General features: G+C 43.7%; 1 protein-coding gene across 3 annotated transcripts in view; it reads right to left on the reverse strand.

Moving 5' to 3' along the window:
- Positions 1 to 20,912, reverse strand: part of ACAD9 (acyl-CoA dehydrogenase family member 9) — a 61,383-nt gene that overhangs the window by 13,516 nt on the left and 26,955 nt on the right. For all 3 annotated transcript variants that reach the window (XM_070405871.1, XM_070405870.1, XM_070405872.1), the window contains exons 3-8: positions 19,685 to 19,786; positions 13,232 to 13,338; positions 12,119 to 12,219; positions 11,021 to 11,099; positions 7,052 to 7,226; positions 2,551 to 2,624 (exon numbers count right to left, since the gene is read on the reverse strand). In XM_070405871.1, the coding sequence (XP_070261972.1) occupies positions 2,551 to 2,624; positions 7,052 to 7,226; positions 11,021 to 11,099; positions 12,119 to 12,219; positions 13,232 to 13,338; positions 19,685 to 19,786 (638 nt within the window). The remainder of the gene's footprint in view (positions 1 to 2,550; positions 2,625 to 7,051; positions 7,227 to 11,020; positions 11,100 to 12,118; positions 12,220 to 13,231; positions 13,339 to 19,684; positions 19,787 to 20,912) is intronic.

The following is a 20,912-nucleotide window of genomic DNA, read 5'->3' on the forward strand; positions in this document are numbered from 1 at the left end:
TTCACTAGCAGTGTTTAAACTCATGAAAGAATTAGAAAAGTATGCAAAGCCCTAGCTGGTTTGGCTCAGTGAGTAGAACGTAGGCCTTCAGACTGAAGGCTCCCGGATTTAATTCCTGGGTTGCGGGCTCGATCCCCAGTGTGGGGCATGCAGGAGGCAGCCAATCAATGATTCTCTTTCATCACTGATGTTTCTATCTCTCCCTCTCCCTTCCTCTCTGAAATCAATAAAAATATACTAAAGAAAAGAACCCTTAAAAAAAAAAGAAAGAAAAAAAGTATGCAAAGATATATACAAGGATATATGCCACGCAATGTGGTTCTGAGTAGAAAAGAAGTGAAAACACTATTAAATTCCCAGTGCTGAGAACCTGGTAACATTTAACTTGGTATCACTACATGAAGCAATACTATTCAGCATTAAACACTTACAGCAATATACATTTACTGGCATAAAAAGATGATTATGTGGACCCCAAAGTAGAAAGATTCCTTTGATGTGAACCCTGAGAAGGAATTTATCTACTGAAATGAATTCCCCATGGTTAACCAAGGGCCTAAGTTTTATAAGTAAGAGCCTAGCAGGCATTTGCTGATAGGGGCTCCTCATGTACTCTATACCTCAAAGAACCTCAGACTGAACCCCTGCAAGGAAACCCTGGTTTGATCTTTTACCAAGGGACTGAGATCTGCCCTGTCCAATCAGAACTGCACATTTTGGACACCTCATTTATATAAAACAGACCTAATTGAGAGCATGGGGGACAACTTTTGCTATAAAAGGGGCCTCCCCTTTGTCTTGGTGGAACACAATTTAGGCTCTTCCCTGAATCTGTGTCTCCTGGGCTGCAGCTCCTTTTGCTCAAATAAATGCTTTAAATTATTTTTTATAGTCTAAAATTAACTTTGGTTTACATTAGGATTATTGATAAATGAAAAAATGCAGACTATAGTACACATTCACACCAGATTTAAGGGACGAATGGTCTTTATAAAAATCTAGAAAGATAGCACAAAAATGTGAACAATGAATGCCAATTCTCTTGGGGACAGGTTTCAGAATTAATTTTTTTCTCTTTATCTATATTCTCTAATTTGCATATCTTCACGGTGACAAACAAACCTATCACTGCACCCAGACTGCTGCTCCCATGTTTGTCCTTCCACCTCCACAACCCTTTGTTCCACATTCACCAAGTAGCATCCTGTCAGGAGCACTAGCTGATGGCATTTATCTGATTCTCAAGACATGGGGAGGAAGGTATTACTCTGTTCTCTGCTTCATAGCCAAGAGGGTAGAGGATCTTACCAGGGTAAAGATACTTAACTAAGTGATTCAGTAAATTAGGACAGGGCAACAACAACAACAAAAAGGACATTTAAAAACGGGCAATGGATTTGAAAAGACATTTTTCCAAAAATTGCAAATAAACACATGAAAAGATGCAGTATTAGTCATTAGGGAAATGCAAATCAAACCACAATGAGATATGATGTCACACACGCTAAGATGGCTATCATTTTAAAAATGGACAATAACAAGTGTTGATGAGGATGTGGAGAAACTAGAACCCTCATACATTGATGATGGGAATGTAAAGTGGTGCAGCCACTGTGGAAAATAGCTGGGCAGTTCCTCAAAAAGTTAAATGTACAGTCACCATATGACCCAGAAATTTCACTTTTAGGTAAATACCCAAAAGAATTGAAAACATATTCTTCACACAAAAACTTGTACACAAATGTTCATAGCAGCATTATTGATAATGGCCAAGAGGTGGAAACAATAAGAAGGTCCATCAGCTGATAAATGAATAAACAAAATGTGGTCTATCCACACAATGGAATATTACCCAGCCTCTGAAAGGAATAACAAATGCTACCACTTGGATAAACTTTGAAAAAGTAATACTTCATATAAGAAGCCAAACACAAAAGGCCACATATATATAACATTTATATGATATGTCCATAAAAACAGAAATTAATATAGTGATTGCCAAGGGATGGGGGAAACTGGAAATGGGAGGGATGGCATTTTTTTCTGGGGTGATGGAAATGTTCTGGAATTAAACCATGGTGATGATTGCACAACATAGCGAATACACTAAAAACAACCAATGTGTACAATTGAAAACAGTGAATTTTATGTTATATGAATTATCTGTCAATAAAAATATAATAATACATCTGACTCAAAAACAAAACATCTTGGGGCTTCAGGACCCAGGGCTAGTCATTGGAGAACCTGTGCTTCTCCAGTGCCACTGGCCTGCTTTATCATGCGTGCTGGAGAGGAATCTTGTCCCTACTCAAGGCAAACAAAGCCTCACAGATTAATGAAGAGACTTAGTTCTAACCACACACTTCCTCTACTGGGAGGCAATTTTTTCCCTTTCCACTTTGCTGATTTCCCAAAGGAGAACCACACATGGTCACTGGGCCAGCACAGGCTGGTCTGCTACAAGCAGGGATGATACAGAAAGCTAGGGCCAACAAACAGCACCATGAAACCGCACAGCAGTCACAGGAGCTGCTTCTGGCAACTCACCTTAAACCCACCTCCAACTTCTCCTAGAACATTTTCAATGGGCACCTTGGTGTTTTCAAAATGGACTTCACAGGCTGAAATACACAAAATTAAAGACTTGAGACAAAAAACTACTCTGCACTTACCCACAGGCATGAAATTCATCCATTCATCCATTCTTTCTACATCTACTGACAGGACAGTACAGAAAGACCAGGTTTCTGTCCACGTGGAGCTCACACCTTAGTTAGGGAGATAAACTATAAACAAGATATTACAACACTGTGTTAAGTGAGACAGATAATCTAAATACAGCATTGTAACAGAAATGGAGGTTGGAGGGGCATGGGTAATACTATTTTTACTAAGGGTTTATGTCAGACTTTTCTAAGGTGAAGTTTTAAGGATGAGAAAGAGCCAGAGACAGAATAAAAAAGCTTGGCTCCCATTGCAAATGGGAGTATCAGTCCCATTTCACTCTGCTCAATGCAGCCAAACCCTGCACTGTGGCTCTGTGGAAGGAGATTTGCCTTTCTCTACCCACAATGCCAGGTCTGGCCATGTAACTTGCTGAGGCCAGGGGCATGGAGCCAACCAACATGAGCAGAGCGGCCTTCAATGTGCTGATCCAGTCTGGCTTGACTGCTTGGGCTCTTACGATCTGCTGTGAGAACTCACTCCAGCGTATTTAAGAGAACAAATGGCACACCTGAACCCAGCCCACAGCACCTGGTAACTGTGGGAGAGAAATAAACGCCCAGTCCTGGGTGGTTTCTCAGGCGAGTTACTGCAGTGATGGATGACCGGCAGACCTTACAGTGAACATGCACCTGGCGTGTTGGGAAGTGGAGGTCAATGTGATGAGAACAGTTAGGTAAGCATGGCAAGGTGAGGGAAGAGATGGGGAAAGAACAGAGTCTTCTCCACTGTGTTCTCTGGAACAGCGTGCTTCTGAATGTTATGTTATAAAGAAATGGCTCCTGGCAACTAATGCCAGAGAAAAGGGAGGCTCAGGACAGGGAAGACCTGGCTCAAGTAGCCAAGCAGCAGCCAAACCAAGTGTGGGCAACCAGGGTTGCTAACCTATTCTATGATTACAGCTGTGTTCAAACAGCCTGGTTGTAAAATACAATGAAATACTCATCTCTCTGTAAATCAGTGCTGACCAGGGTCTCATGTATGGCTTAAGCACATGGGCTGTGAGGCCAAGGCCCTTCTCCTAACAGCTCTTGTTCCTTCACAGGCTGCTGGTGTGGGGAGGACCCTTTTTCCCTCTCTGACCTCATCTTGTGCCCCTCAACCCCCTCCCCGACACAGGGCCACTGCATAATCCCAGTGGGCACTACCTACCCAGAACTCAGTATGGACAGTGCCCCCACAGCAGTGTATAGTGGCAGCCCTGCTCTTTCTCTCCACCCTGGTCCCTCTGGCCACTTTTCCCCACTAGCACACTGAGCTCTTTCTTATTTCAGGGTCTCTGAGCCTGCTGCTTCCTCTGTTGGAACATTCATTACTCAACAGGCAGCACCAGTCATGGTGGGTAATATCAGTAATAGCAATAACTAACATTTTCAGCTTCCATGTGCACTCAGCATTTTACGTACATCGTAATGCTCCCTTCTCATGTCACCTCCACAATGAAGGTTCTATTATCATCCTCCTCCCCTTTTATAAAAATATTTTTATTGATTTCAGAGAGGAAGGGAGAGGGAGAGAGAGAAAGAAACATTGATGAGAGAGAATCATTCATTGGCTGCCTCCTGCACGGCCCCTACTGGCGATTGAGCCCGCAACCCGGGCATGTGCCCTTGACCAGAATGGAACCCAGGACCCTTCAGTCTGCAGGCGGACGCTCTATCCACTGGGCCAAACCAGCTAGGGCATCCCTTTTTTTTAGGTGAGGAAACTGAAGAAAAGCAAACTAACTTGTTCGAGGACACACAGCTTCTATGTGCCAGAGCCAGGTTAGAGCTCGGGCCCTCTGACACACCCTCTCCCCGAGGCCAAGCAGATGTCATGGCAAATACCACCATTCAGAACACAGGGTCCCCAAGGACAAGGTGGCAGACAGAAGTGGGTCTGGAGGTGCCAGGGTGGTATGCAGTCTCTGAAGCCAGACTCTCCATGATCTGAAGTAGGAGTCTCACGAGGTAGAGTCCTATGAGGATACCACTGCATCTCTGGGCAGCCTGAGGGCCACTCACAAGACCCAGCCTCAAGTAAATCGAGTGCTGACCAGGGGCTACAAACAGGTCTGGGCAGGTAGAAAGGGAAGTGAGAGAAGGAGGGAATATGGGGTGTCCTGCAATGGAATATTAACCTAGGATACCCACTGCCCTTCTTTGTATCCACTATGCTTCCCTCACAAGGCTGAGAACTCCACAAGACTGTGACTGTTTCGCTAGCCTTAACATCACTGATGCTCAGGGCATGGAAAGGTGCACAGTCACTGTGGCATTCTTTTTTAATATAAATATAGTTGGTATACAGTATTATATAGACATTATTGTGATTCGACCTTTTTTAACTTACAATGTAATCACCACACTAATTCTCGTAATAATTTGTGCAAAATTATCACATTATTGACTATATTTCCTTTCCCCATTTCACTCATCCTCCCACCATCTCCCTTCTGGTAACACACCTTTGGCCTCTGTTTCTATGAGTCTATTTTTGTTTTGTTTGTTCATTTGTTTTATTTTTTTAGATTTTACATATAAATGAAATCATTTGATATTTGTCTTTCTCTGCCTCACTTATTTCACTTAGCATAATACCTTCTAGATCAATCCATGTTGTTGCAAATGGCAATATTTCATTCTTTTTATTGCTGTGTAATTTTCCATATGTATATACACAACACATCATTACCTATTCATCTATCGATGGACACTTAGGTTGCTTCCATATTTGGGCTATTGTAAGTAATGCTGCAACACATATTGTAGTGTATATATAGTCATTCTTTTCAGAACAAGAACAAATATTGCTAAAATTTATATGGAACAACACAAAACCCCAAATAATGAAAGCAACCCCAAATAAAGAAGAACAAAGTTGCTGGTATCACGCTCCCTGATCTCAAACTACACTGCAAAGCTGTAATAATTAAAACAGCATGATACTGGCAAAAAAAGCAGACACATAGATCAGTGGAACAGAAATAAACGCTCACTTATATAGTCTATGACCAAAGAGGTAAAACATATACAATGGAGTAACAACTAATATAACCAATATAATACTGTATACCAACTATATTTATATTGAAAAGAATGCCACAGTGACTGTGCATCTTTCCATGCTCTGAGCATCACTGATGTTAAGGCCAGTATATAAGTGGTATTGGAAAAACTGGACACTCTCTCACACCATATACAACAATAAACTCAAGCCCTCGCCGGTGTGTTCAGTGGGCAGAAGGTCGGCCTGCCCACCAAAAGACTGTGGGTTTGATTCCTGGTTAAGGGCATGACCTGGTTTGCAGTTTTGATCCCTGGTCAGGAGGCAACCAACTGATGTGTCTCTCTCACATCAATGTTTCTTTCGCTCTCTTTCTCTTTCCCCCTCCCTCAATCCCTTCCATTCTCTCTAAAAATCAATGGAAAAATATACTCAGGTGAGGATTAAACAAAAACAAACAAATAAACAAACTCAAAATGGTTAAAGACTAAATCTCCTATAATAAAACATAGGAAACAAACTATTTGACATCAGTCTGAGTAATATCTTTTTGGATACAACCTCCAGAGCAAAGGAACCAAAAGCAAAAGCAAACAAATGGGACTATATCAAACCAATAAGCTCCTGTACAGCAAAGGAAACCTTCACCAAAACAAAAAGACAATCTACTGAATGGGAAAATATAATTGCAAATGATAAGGGGTTGATATCCAAAATATATAAGAAACTCATAAAAGTCAATCCCAAAAATTAAAAAATCTGATAGAAAAATGGGCAAAGAAAATAAAAAGTTATTTTTCCAATGAGAACATACAGAGAAAAGATACTCGTCACTAATCATCAAAGAAATGCCAATCGAAGCCACAATGTGAAATCACCTCACACTAGTCAGAATGGCTATAATAAAAAGTCAACAAATAACATGTGTTGGTGAGGATGTGGGGAACAGGGAACCCTTGAACTCTGTTGGTGGGGTGTAGCCCCTATGGAAAACAGTATGGCGATTCCTCAAAAACTAAAAACAGATATACCATACAACCCAGCAATTATACTTCTGGGTATTTTTTGGAAGAAAACAAGAACACTACTTTGAACAGATATATGCACCCCTATGTTTACAGCAGCATTATTTAAAATAGCTATCATGGCATTCTTAATTTGATGTTGCTAAAATATTTAAGTACAATCAAAACTACTTAAATCTAATTTTATCTCGACACTTGGATGGAGCTAAAGGATCTCTCTCTTTCTCTCTCTCTCTCTCTTCTCTCTCTCTCTCTCTCTCTCTCTCTCTCTCTCTCACACACACACACACACGAACACACACACAACTTACTGTTTGAGCCACGGATGCCTAACTTATCTTCAGGCTTCCCATTAGTGATTCCACCAAAGTCTCTCTCTACTATAAATGCTGTCATTTTGTCTTTTACTGAGCCGTCGGAATCAACAACATTGGTTTTAGCAAACACGGTAAAAATACTGGCAAGTCCTCCATTGGTGATCCAGACCTGAAGGAAAAAAGCAAAAGAACTTTGGAGAAAACCAAACTATCATGAGCCACCTCTAAGCCCCATCTTTGCCACAAGACATGCCAGCTGCCCATCGAACTTCAGGCTAGAGCAGTGATGGCGAACCTTTTGAGCTCGGCGTGTCAGCATTTTGAAAAACCCTAACTTAACTCTGGTGCCGTGTCACATATAGAAATTTTTTGGTATTTGCAACCATAGTAAAACAAAGACTTATATTTTTGATATTTATTTTATATATTTAAATGCCATTGAACAAAGAAAAATCAACAAAAAAAATGAGTTCGCGTGTCACCTCTGACACACGTGTCATAGGTTCGCCATCACTGGGCTAGACTGTAAAGCCCTGGGGAACCCAGTCTCTCCAGAGCAAGGATTTTGCCAAGAGACACAAGTGGCCGTGTGTGTGTGTGTGTGTGTGTTGGGCGGGAGGGTGTAGAACAGTGGTTCTCAACCTTCCTAATGCTGCGACCCTTTAATACAGTTCCTCATGTTGTGGTGACCCCCAATTTCATTGTTACAAATTGAACAAAATTAAAGCATAGTGATTAATCACAAAAACAATATGTAATTATATATGTGTTTTCTGATGGTCTTAGGCGACCCCTGTGAAAGGGTCACTCGACCCCCAAAGGGGTTGCGACGTACAGGTTGAGAACCGCTGGTGTAGAAGAATAGCCAATGGTACTAAGATGGTTCAAGCTCTAGCACTAAGCAAATGGGTTTTCTCAAAGAAAGGGGAATAGGGACAGAAAGGAGCAAGGAAATGGGGTGGAAGAAATAGCAGAGGAAGGGAGAGGTAAATATAGAAACTTCTCAACACAATGTATGGAACCTATTTGGATCTTAATTCAAGCAAATGATTGGAAAAATAAAAAGGTAACCACAGAAATAGTCATAGAAATTTGAATGATAACTAGATAGTAAGGAATTCTAAATTTTTTAAATTGTGTTAATGGTATTATAATTTAAAAAAAAAATTCCTGCCTTTTAGCTGAAACACTATGGATGCAATCCAGAGGTGGCAATGCTGACAGAGAAACAGGACTGGCTGAGAAGAAATAATTGCTGAAGATGGTGAGGGTACATAGAAGTTCACAGTACTGAACTTAAAAACAAACAACCAACAGTAGATCAGGGAAGTAGTTGGTACTATGGAAACATATAGATTGTGGAGCCAGAACTCCTTGGCTCCAATCCTGGCTCTGTCACTAAGCATAGGATGTCTGCAGAACCTCTTTGAGACCCAGTTTCTTCTTTCAAAAAAATAAAGTAGCATCCACCCAAGAGGTGATGGTCAAAAGATGATGTGTAGGCCCTTTGCAGTCCCTGGTGCGTGGAAAGTGGTCAGTGAGACCACTGACCTAGGGGAGAAACCAAGATGGAGGCATAGGTAAACACCTGAAATTGCTGCCTCGCACAACCACTTCAAAAATACAACTGAAAGACAAAACGGACATCATCCAGAACCACAGGAAGGCTGGCTGAGTGGAAATTCTACAATTAGAAGGAAAGAGAACAGCACACTAAGACTCAGAGGAGGTGCGGAAGTAAAGTGCAGAGGTACGGAGGTGCACGTGAAAAGGGCTGGCAACTGAGGACGCGGTTGTCTTTTTCAATCGGGAGGGAGACACAAGCTCCCGACTGCTCTGAACTCCAGTTCTGGGCAAGTCTCTGAGGACCCAGACTCACACAGGGAGAAACTGGGCTGTCTGGCATCGAGGGCGGCTTTCTCTCAGAGGTACTTGCAGCAATTACCGCGGGACACTGAGACCGGGGCCTCTTAGGGCAGGGCTGAGGATCAGCCATAGATGTTTGCTCTGCCCTGTTGATTCCCTGAGATCCCGCCCCACCCAAGCTGTGTGCAAAGGCTTTTGTATATGAAAGGCCTGGCACTTTGCAATCTAAAATTACCTAACAAACTGCAGCTGGGTCAGAGAGACCCAGAACATCCAAAAGAAGGCCCAAGGTCCCACAGCAGTTTGCATTGCTTCACAGCTGGGCCTCTTCTGGGCACCTCCAAACCCCAAAGAAAGAAGAGGAATCTTCAGATCTCTCAATAGCTCCTGCTGGGTAGCCTCAGGCAGAGGCTAAATTAGCACCTCCTTAGAGATCCAAGAGCCAGTGTACCCAGTGGTCAGAGTGGGACCATCCAGATTACAACTCCTCAGATCCATAAGGGACACACTAAGGGGGCAGACTCAGAGAGCACCAAAGCCCCACTGAAGCAAGTCTTGCCCCAGAAGGGTGTCTCCAGCACAGAAGTTCTTCCATCGTAGACACAGCTGACTCTCACAGCCAATTGGCCTGGAGGTCAATTCCTCCCACTGATACCTACAACAATCAAGGCTTAACTACAACAAGACTGTGCACAAAGCCCACAAGGGGGTGCACCAAAAGTGTCTACCTCAGGTAATTGGGGAGGCTGAGCCACTGGGCCCTATAGGACACCTAGCACAGAAAGCCACTCTATCAACACAGGGAAGCAGCCAAAATGCAGAGACAAAGAAACAGGTCACAAATGACAGAAATGGAGGAAAGCAAACTACTGGATATAGAGTTCAAAACCATACTTATAAGGTTTTTCAAGAATTTTCTAGAAACCGCCGATAAATTTAGTGAGACCCTCAAAATCTAGTGAGACCCTGGAGAATATGAAAAAGGACCAACTAGAAATTAAGCATACAATGACTGAAATAAAAAATATTATACAGAGATGCAATAGCAGACTAGAGGATCACAAGAATCAAGTCAAAGATTTGAAATACGAAGAAGCATAAAAGACCCAACTGGAAAAGCAAAAAGCATCCAAAAATATGAAGATAGTGTAAGGAGCCTCTGGAACAACTTCAAGCATACCAACATCCAAATTATGGGGGTGCCAGAAGAAGAGAGAGAGCAAGATATTGAAAACCTATTTGAAGAAATAATTACAGAAAAAGCTTCCCCTACCTGGTGAAAGAAATAGACTTCCAAGTCCAGGAAGCGCACAGAACCCCAAACAAAAGGAATCCAAAGAGGACCACACCAAGACACATCAGAATTAAAATGCCAAGAGCAAAAGACAAAGAGAGAATCTTAAAAGCAGCAAGAGAAAAACAGCTAGTTACCTACAAGGGAGTACCCATATGACTGTCAGCTGATTTCTCAACAGAAACTATGCAGGCCAGAAGGGAGTGGCAAGAAATATTCAAAGTGATGAATACCAAGAACCTACAACCAAGATTACTTTATCCAGCAAAGCTATCATTCAGAAGTGAAGGTCAGATAAAGAGCTTCACAGATAAGAAAAAGCTAAAGGAGTTCATCACCACCCAACCAGGATTATATGAAATGCTGAAAGGTATCCTTTAAGAAGAGGAAGAAGAAGAAAAAGGTAAAGATACAAATTATGAACAACAAATACACATCTATCAACAAGTGAATCTAAAAATCAAGTGAATACAAAAAATCTGATGAACAGAATAAACTGGTGAATATAATAGAATCAGGGGCATAGAAAGGGAGTGGACTGAAAATTCTCGGGGAGAAAGGGGTGTGGGGGTGCGGGAAGAGACTGGACAAATATTGTACACCTATGGATGAGGACAGTGGGGGAGGGGGGTAAGGGTGGGGGGGGGGGGGTCGGAACCGGGTGGAAGGGAGCTATGGGGGGAAAAGAGGAATAACTGTAATAGTCTGAACAATAAAGATTTAATTTAAAAAATAAAAGAAAGTGGTCAGTGAGTGGTAGTGAAGGTTATGACTGAGATCCCGGTGAAGCCATGGAGCTGTACCTTGGAGCCGTTCAAGATATAGTGCTTCTTATCTTCACTTAGAGAGGCCCTAGTCCGGATGGAGGCAGCATCGCTTCCACTGTAGGGACAGAAACAGGCTGTTGAGGAGAGTAATGCTGGAAATCAATAAGAATGGTTTGGAAGGCCCAAAAACAAAGGTTTTTACTTTAATACAGGAGTTGGCAAATGTTTAAAATACACAGGGCCAGATTATAAATATATTCAGCTTTTCAGGCGACAGGATACCTGTCCCAACTCCTCAATTCTGCAACTGTGGCATAAAGGCAGCCACAGACAATTTGTAAACGAGCAGACATGTTCCAGTAACACTTTGTTTACAAGGGCATGTACCTGGGTTGCAGGTTCGATACTTGGCCCTAGTCTGGAGGCAACCAATAGATGTGTCTCCCTCACATCAATGTTTCACTATCTCTCTCATCTTCTCTCCTCCTCCCTCACTCCTTTCCACTCTAAAATTCAATGAAAAAAATATTCTTGGATGAGGATTAACAACAAAAATACATGGCCAACCCCTATTTTATCACTTCAGATAAAGAAGCAGTGAAAAATAGTGGGCTTAGGTTTAAACATGAAAATGTATGCTCAAAATAGACTCATCTAAACTCCTATGAGAATGAGTTCTGGGCACTCAGGTGGAGGGAAGCAAGATGAAGTTCAGTCCAAGTAGCAGACTTGGCATCAGAAGTCCCGGGTCCTATGCCAACCTTGTTAGATCCTAGCTGTGTGACCTTGGGCTTATCATAAACCTCACTGAACCTCAGTTCCTAATCTGTAAAACAGGGACATTACCACCCACCCTCCATACTCTGAAAGTTGCTATGAAGCCTTGAAAGGAGGTGTTGCAAACCACAAAATAATTATTTAATAGGTGCTGTCAGATTTGTTAGCTCACTTATAACTCTCACTAGGAGAGAAAAATAAAGACAAGAGAACTGGCAAGAAAAGTTACTGAGTTGACTCTTGGAAAAATACAGAGAAAAAAGAAATAAAAGTCACCATCTATTCAGCAAAAACTACAGCCCCCCTCCCAGTGCACCCTGGAAGACGCTGTTCCAGGGCAGCTCATGCCAAGCAGACCTGGCTGGCTCCGTCAGGCAGAAGGCGGCAATGTGTTCTCCTGATGCCAGTTTGGGCAGATATTTGGCCTTCTGCTCTTCACTACCGGCCAAGATGATCCCCTAAACAAGACACACAGGCTGATTTTAGCTTTGGAGAGAGAACACTAAAATACGCTGTAGAACATGGCTTCTGAAGGTAATCCTTACTTCATGCAAAAGGAAACGCTGAGTCAGAGCTAGCAGCCTCATGTAAAAAGTCAGGAACCAGACTGCAAAGGACCTACCCTAAAGTGCACACTCCAGAGGCCTGGAGGCCCAGCAGAGCTTTGGGGTCAGATTCAGGGATTTTCATTATAGCCCCCATTTCCTAGCTGGGTGGTCTTGGGTAAGGGATGTCCCCTCTCTGAGCTCCCATCTCCTCACCCACACACACGGGATAATTCTACCCACTGCAGGGATGGTTTGGATGAAAAAATGTAAAGAGGTGGGAATGCTAGAGCCATACCAGGCATAAAGGTGTTCAGTCAATGTCAGAACTGTCCCACCCCCTTCTTGGTGCTGAATGGGCATGTCCACTCTTCCCACCGAGAGACTGTATACAGCACACACACCCTGAGAGTGAGGGAGCCAAGCATGCTGTGCACTCAGCTCACTGTGGTATCTACATTGAGCAAAAACAACCCAAGTAATTGGATTGTTGATAAGAGTGGTGTGACCCAGGACCTGCCATAAAATGTTCTGAGCCCAGTGGGGTGAGGAAGACCAACAGCAGGGAGGACCTGCTCAGGCCCCAGGTGAGTGCTCAAGACTCAGTGGGGGAGGTTCACATCCAGTCTGAGGTGAAGACAGGCTCTGCGGAGGCAGCAGCATCACAACTGGACCTCTATAGGGCAGGTCAAAGGCAATGGGGACAGGAGGAAGATTCAAAGGGAAGGAACAGTGCAAAGAGCCACTGCTTGTGCAGGGACTGAGCACTATCCAGCAGGGCTGAGAATGGGTGTGCACAAACGAGGCACTGCAGGGCAAGGAGACAGGTGCAGGCTAGGCCCTCCTCCCAGACCCTGAGACAGCAAGCACAATTCACTTCCTGAAGGTCTTCTGGAGTCATAGAAAGCATCCCCAGATACTTGACCTTGAGGCCGATGGCCTGGTGTGCTGCCAGGGTCACAGCGATTGACCCGTCCAGGCCGACAATCTCGCCTAGCCGCGCATACATGGTGTTGGAGAGGCCCAGGCCACCTAGAGGAGAAACAGACCAGTTTTACTTATGGTCCAGTCCTAAATTCCTCCCATTAAAGGCAAATGGCTTTACTGGTCTTTTCTGATTATGAAAGAATGACAGGCCCTAGCCGGTTTGGCTCAGTGGATGGAGCATTGGCCTGCGGACTGAAGGGTCCCGGGTTCGGTTCCGGTCAGGGGCATGTGCCTTGGTTGCGGGCATGTTCCCAGTGCGGGGTGTGCAGGAGGCGACTGATCGATGTTTCTCTCTCATTGATGTTTCGGGCTCTTTGTCCCTCTCCCTTCCTCTCTGTAGAAAACCAATAAAATATATTTTTTTAAAAAAATTTAAAAAAAGAAAAAAGAATGGCAGATCACCATTTTTAAAAAAAATCACAATACAGAAAGGTACAAAGAAAACAAAAGTCACCCATAAACATCACTCATATTTTTGTGTATATCTTGTCAGACTTTTCTAGGCATATGAGCATATATAGATTTATTTTTAACATAGAAGTATATAATCTATAATACAAAAATATAAAAATATCCTTACATCATTTAATATGTTGTGATTATCTCCTGTCAGATATATCTTTGTGAATCAAAGAGCTTTCCAGGGTCTCATTCCAGGGTCCAGTGGACTCCAGGACAGATATTATTCTGCGTGGTACTATTAACATTTTAGGATGGATCATTCTTTGTTGCGGGGACTGTTCTGTGCACTGTAGGATGTTTAGCAGCATTCTTGGCCTCCACCCACTAGATGCCAGAAGTCCCTCTCCCCACAGTTTGACAACCAAAAATTCTCTAGACATTGTCCAATGTCTCCTGAGGAACAAAATCATTCTAGCTGGGAATCATTATTCTGGAGTAAAAAGACAAAAATTAAAGAAACAAAAACAAAACCTTCATTGAACTTACATATTTTGCATTTCATCTTCAACTTCCACAGGTGGCTGAGTGACCATATGTGCATCTTACAAATGATGAACTGAGACCTAAGATCATGCGGCCAAAATGTAGCAGGGCTGGGGCGCTGTCACTGGAGCCACCATTCACATACAAAGGGAGGGCTGAGTCCCTGCAGAGATGTGGACTGGCCCTGCCTAGTGTGTAGTCCATGGGTTCAATGGTGGCACCAGGAAGGCCAGGGCTCTGCAGTACCACTTCCCCCCTTTCCACCTGTTTCAATCAAAACACTTTTATTTATTTCATACTAGAGGCTCGGTGCATGAAATTTGTGCGGGGGCGGGGGGTGTCCCTCAGCCTGGCCTGCACCTTCTCCAATCTGGGACCCCTCGGGGGACGTCTGACTGCCGGTTTAGGCCCGATCCTTCACCGGCAGTCGGACATCTCTCTCACAATCCGAGACTGCTGGCTCCTAACTGCTCACTTGCCTGCCTGCCTGATCGCCCCCTAACCGCTCCCTTGCTGGCCTGATTGACGCCTAACTCCTCCCCTGCTGGCCTCATCGCCCCCAACCGCCCTCCCCTCCTGGCCTGTTCACCCCCAACTGCCCTCTCTTGCCAGCCCGATCGCCCCCAACTGCCTTCCCCTGCCTTCCATCTTTGTGGTAGCCATCTTGTGATGACGTGAGGGTGGCCATCTTGTGGTGGCCATCTTCTGATGATGTCGCATGAGGGTTTGACACCACCTAAGCTTTTATTATATAGGATACTGAGGGAATCAATTTTGTTTGTTAAAGAAATAAATTCCAATGTCCCCCCGCCCCCACCACCACCCTCGGAAAGTTATCACTAAAGTCATGGGGATAGCAATCATATGCAAAAGGATGACATGTGGGTGGAGACTGCTGGCCGACAGGCCTGGTTGGCCACAGGGAACCAGGAAGGAAATGCAGGCTCAGTTGGTAGAAAGGCCTCCATTTCCCTGGATGGAAGTTTCTAACCACTCCCTAGAATGCTCCAGACTGGAAACAGTTGCCCAAAACTTTGGGGGCATGAACATAAGGTTGCTTTTTTCCAAAGAAAGGGGGGAAAAGAAGCCCCAAATATGGCCATTAACATCTCATGAAAGAACAATTTCATATCAGAAAGTAGGACATAAAACAAGAATAAGGGATGGAAAGTTCTGCAATATCACACCAACATAGCCATGTATGTGTACATACACCCAATACATGCTGGCATATTAGATATGCAGATGTAAAAGACATATCCCAATTTTACAAAGAAATTGTTTGGGAGAAAAATTAAGTCCTTTTCATCAATCAATAAATGATTTAAAAATTATCTTGAAGGGGAAATATATATTACTACTAACCTGACTATGTCTAGAGCAGTGGTTCTCAACCTTCTGGCCCTTTTAATACAGTTCCTCATGTTGTGATCCAACCATAAAATTATTTTCATAGCTACTTCATAACTGTAATGTTGCTACTGTTATGAATCATAATGTAAATATCTGATATGCAGGATGGTCTTAGGCAACCTCTGTGAAAGGGTTGTTCGACCGCCAAAGGGGTCGCGACCCACAGGTTGAGAACTGCTGGTCTAGAGCAGTGATAGCGAACCTATGAACTCATTTTTTGGTTGATTTTTCATATATTTAAATGCCATTCATATTTAAATGGCATTTAAATATCTTACCTAATAATAGAGAAACATGGTAATTGACCATACCTTCACTATGCCTCCCATTGGCTAATCAGTGAGATATGCAAATTAACTGCCAACAAAGATGGCGGCCGGCAGCCACGGACCTGGAACGAGCAGGAAGCTTGCTTGCTCCAGTGATGGAGGAAGCCAAGGTTCCCTGCCTGCCGAGGCCCGGCTCTGAGCTCCAAAAGCAACAAAGTTTCAATTATAGAAGCTAAACAAACCCCAGATACCTGCTTTCAGCAGGCCGTGGCCACGGAGCTGGAGTGCAGGAGGCTTTCCCTCCCACCCACCCTGGCCGGCTCTGAGCTCCACTCAGGCAGCAAAGTTTCAATTATAGAAGCTAAATAAACCCCAGATACCTGCTTTCAGCAGGCCGTGGCCACGGAGCTGGAGCCTTGGGTTGCCCCTGGCAATGGAGGAAGCCAAGCCCTGGCCGGCTCTGAGCTCCACTCCAGGCTACAAAGTTTCAATTATAGAAGGTAAATAAATCCCAGAAAAAAAAGAAAAAAAGGAGAGGCTGGGAGCTTCTGTCACTGGGGAGGTTTGGCCAGCCTGAAAACAGCCCTCAGCCCTTCACTCAGACTGGCCAGGCACCCCAGTGGGGACCCTCCACCCTAAAGGTGGTGTGGCCAGCCTGAAAACAGCCATCAGCCCCTCACCCAGGCTGGCCAGGCACCCCAGTGGGGACCCCCACCCTGAAGGGCAAACCAGCCGGCCCCCACCCGTGCACCAGGCCTCTATCCTATATAGTAAAAGGGTAATATGCAAACTGACCCTAACAGCAGAAAGACTGGGAATGACCGGTCACTATGACACACACTGACCACCAGGGGGCAGATGCTCAATGCAGGAGCTGCCCCCTGGTGGTCAGTGCACTCCCACAGGGGGAGCTCTGCTCAGCCACAAGCCAGGCTGATGGCTGCCAGTACAGTGGTGGTGGTGGGAGCCTCTCCCACCTCCTCAGCAGCGCTAAGGATGTCAGACTGCAGTTTAGGCCTGCTCTCCATTGGCAAATGGACATCCCCCGAGGGCTCCCGGGCTGACAGAGGGATGTCTGATTGTCAGCTTAGGCCCAATCCCCCGGGGGAGCAGGCCTAAGCCAGCAGGTGGTCATCCCCCGAGGGGTCCCAGACTGCGAGAGGGCATAGGCCGGGCTAAGGGACACCCTCCCCCACCCCCGTGCACAAATTTTTGTGCACCGGGCCTCTAGTATAAAATAAATATTAAAAATATAAATCTTTGTTTTACTATGGTTGCAAATATCAAAAAAATTCTACATGTGACACGGCACCAGAGTTAAGTTAGGGTTTTTCAAAATGCTGACACACCAAGCTCAAAAGGTTCGCCATCACTGGTCTAGAGGCTTCCCCCTGATATTTGCTTACTCCAAGCACTTATATTTTCCAGTGGATGACAGACCAACCACCACTCTCCAGCTCTACCCCCACCTGCTTGCTAACTATTCAATGCAGCCCGTGTGTTATGGCAGATAATTCCCCTGTCACTTGTGAGTTATAATACTGACAAGTCTCAGGTGTCTGAAAGAATGCAGTCTCCCCCTACCTCACTCAGAGGCTGCAGATTTCTGTTAAGAAATAGAAAGTCTGGCTGTAGAGGTCTGTGCTGTGAATTCCAACACTTGTGGGGGAGCAACATCCATGATTATTTTATGTCTTCTGTATAAAAGAATATTTTTCTACATTTGGAAATGTGATGAAAGGTCTTTTATACAATGACAAGTAAGATACACCATTTAGCCTGGCCATTGTGGCTCAATGGTTGAGCATCGACCTATGAACCAGGAGGTTACAGGCACATGCCTAGGTTGCAGCTCAATCCTCAGTGGGGGGACATGCAGAAGGCACCCTATTGATGATTCTTTTTCATCACTGATGTTTCTTTCTCTCTCTCCCTCTCCCTTTCCCTTCCTCTCTGAAATCAATAAAAATACACCTTAAAAAAAAAGATACACCATTGAACAGTTTAAAGCAAAGCAATAAACATACATATAATGTAAGATTTAGCCTGATTAAGCTATGCCTCAGAATCAAGGAAATTAGATAGCACACTAATTTGTCCTAAATTTTCACATTTTGTCTCACAATGGACCAGTTCCAGGATGGGTACAATGGGTACTTGTTCTACAAACATTAGGGTCCCCTACTTATGGCTGCCCAACTTGGGGTGCAGGGGCTGGGTGATATAACTTTAGTCTCTTAGGTAAAACAGGGAAGAAGATAGACCAGCGGTTCTCAACCTGTGGGTCGTGACTCCTTTGGGGGTAGAATGACCCTTTCACAGGGGTTGCCTAAGACCATCGGAAAACACATATATAATTACATATTGTTTTTGTGATTAATCACTATGCTTTAATTATATTCAATTTGTAACAATGGAAATACATCCTGCATATCAGATATTTATTTACATTATGATTCATAACAGTAGCAAAATTACAGTTATGAAGTAGCAATGAAAATAATTTTATGGTTGGGGGTCACCACAACATGAGGAACTGTATTAAAGGGTCGTGGCATTAGGAAGGTTGAGAAGCACTGAGATAGACCATCAAGACAAGCTCCTGGATTCTGTGATTTGCTATGCAAACCTAAATTAAAATATGGCTGAAAAAATGCCCCAACTACTAAAAACCTCCAGATGAACAGCTACACCCATGAAATACACCCAGCACTAAAAGCACGACTAACTCTCCCCTAAACTCCTGCCCCATAGCTGATCACAATGGGAGCAGCCCCAGCCAGCAAAGCCTCAGAAAGAGTGCTCAGAGAAGTGGGTGCAGGCTGAGAACCTAGAGCCACACTTTCATGTCAAAAGGGCCTGAGAATAAAAACTGTGTGTGGGTGTGCATGCCCATGCATGCGTATGACTGTGTCTGTCTCTGAGACAACTGTCTATCCCTCTCCCTGCACACAATTCTTGCCTGTCCCCTTAATCCCACAGAATAGGGATGACCACCTCTAGATTAGGCAAAAAAAGAAACAAGTGATCAGCCAAATCTCATAAATAGAATTACTCTGGGATCCTGAGGAGAAAGACAAGGTCTTTCACTTGGGGGCTTAAAATGTCACTATGAAGCTCCACAGATGCTATGCACAGTTCAGAGGACACAGACCCTGCTCGAAGGTCCCTAGTAAAATCCCCCACAGGCCACAGGTTCGAGAATAATTCAGTCTGTTTAACACCGATACACTTATTACAGCAAAACTGCTCACTAGCATTAGGTCTGTAATGGAACAAGTTAGGGTTTTTTAGATGTACCTTGTGCCCTACAGCCTTATGCCTTACTCCTCTGCACCAGTATGAGAAGCCAAACCCTGGCACCTGAACTCTCACCACACATTTATCCCTCCAACATGAAGCGTAAGTGGCTCCAAGGGCAATTCCTATGCCAGAGACCAAAGGACTATACAGTGGAGATGACACTGCAATCAGCTCCTGCAGTGGTCTCTGGTCCATTCCACAGGGAAAAAAAGCACACTTTCTGCCCTGAGCCAGTCCACACACACTCACTAACCAGCCATCTGGTATTCAGCCAATGACAGATGTTTTTATTAATTCCAGCTATTTTACAGCTCGATCTTGGACATATTGCACTTAAAAGGCCACCCTTCCCCAAAATAACTCTTTTTTTAAACAAAAATAGAGTACTTTCTTAAGAGACAGACAACCAGCAGGCGGGGGGTGGGGGGGGGGGGAGGGAGGTGGGTATCTTTTTTACTTACCATATTCTTCTGGGACTTGCATCCCAAAAAGCCCCAGGCTCTTCAGTTTCTCCAATGTTTCTGTTGGGATTTTCCCCTCCTGATCAATTTTTCGAGAGTCCACTGCCAAGAAGAAATATCTTGATTAAACAAAATATAAGTGATGTTTATAAAAATAAACAGAACAACTTTTTGTATAGTATACAACCCCAGTTTCAAAAAGTTTAAAACTGGAAATTATCTAGTCATGGTCATTTAGCATGCTTTTAATTTTACCTAATTACACCAGAAAGAACTGTATTGAAAAATTACCAATACCAGGGTATATTGTTTCTTAATCAGGGTGCTATTCACATGGCATGGCTGTACAACATTGTAAATACACTTAATACCACTGAATTGTATACTTAACAAGGATTAAAATGTAAGTTTTATGTTATGCATATTTTACCACAATAGAAAAAAAAGAATAGCAAGGTATTTAAGGTTTATGATGAATGCAGAAATAAAATGTATGAAATAGCACTTAGGCCAGGAAAGCGAAAATGTTGTAATGCTCTTACATGAGACATGAAATGGTATACCGGTAATATTGGTAAGACATGTACTATAAACTCTAAAGCACCCACTGAAAAACAAAAGGTATTACTAATAAACCAACAAAAGAGATAAGGTGAAATAAAAAACACCCTATTAATCCAAAAGAAGGCAGATAAAAAAAGAAAAAGGGAAACAAAGAAGAGATGGGACAAATAAAAAAATAGCTAGATGATAGAGTTAAACCCAACTATGTCAATAATAACCTATACTAATAAAAGGGTAGTATGCTAATTAGACCTGACATCCTTCTGGATGTCCTTCCGGACATCGCCACGGTGGCAGGGGACAAGGCAGAAGAGGTTAGGGGGCGATCAGGCTGGCAGGGGAGAGCAGTTAGGGACGATCAGGCCTGCAGGGGAGAGCGGTTAGGGGCAATCAGGCAGGCAGGCAGGAAGGTGAGTGGTTAGGAGTCAAGGGTCCCGGATTGAAGAGGGTGCAGGCGGGCTGAGGGGCCACCCCCTCCGTGCATGAATTTTATGCACCAGACCTCTAGTATTAAAATAATCATATATAAAGATCAATCAAAAGGCAGATTGTCAGACGGGATTTTAAAAGACAACATTCAACTATGCTGCCCTGTAACAGATCCACTTTATTATTTTTACTGTATACCTTTATTTCAAAATATTATCAAATTTAAAGAAAAGTT

The sequence above is a fragment of the Myotis yumanensis genome, unplaced genomic scaffold (assembly GCF_028538775.1).
Source record: "Myotis yumanensis isolate MYYU_CA2020_CCGP unplaced genomic scaffold, mMyoYum1.0.hap1 SCAF_2, whole genome shotgun sequence".
NCBI classification, from domain to species: domain Eukaryota; kingdom Metazoa; phylum Chordata; class Mammalia; order Chiroptera; family Vespertilionidae; genus Myotis; species Myotis yumanensis.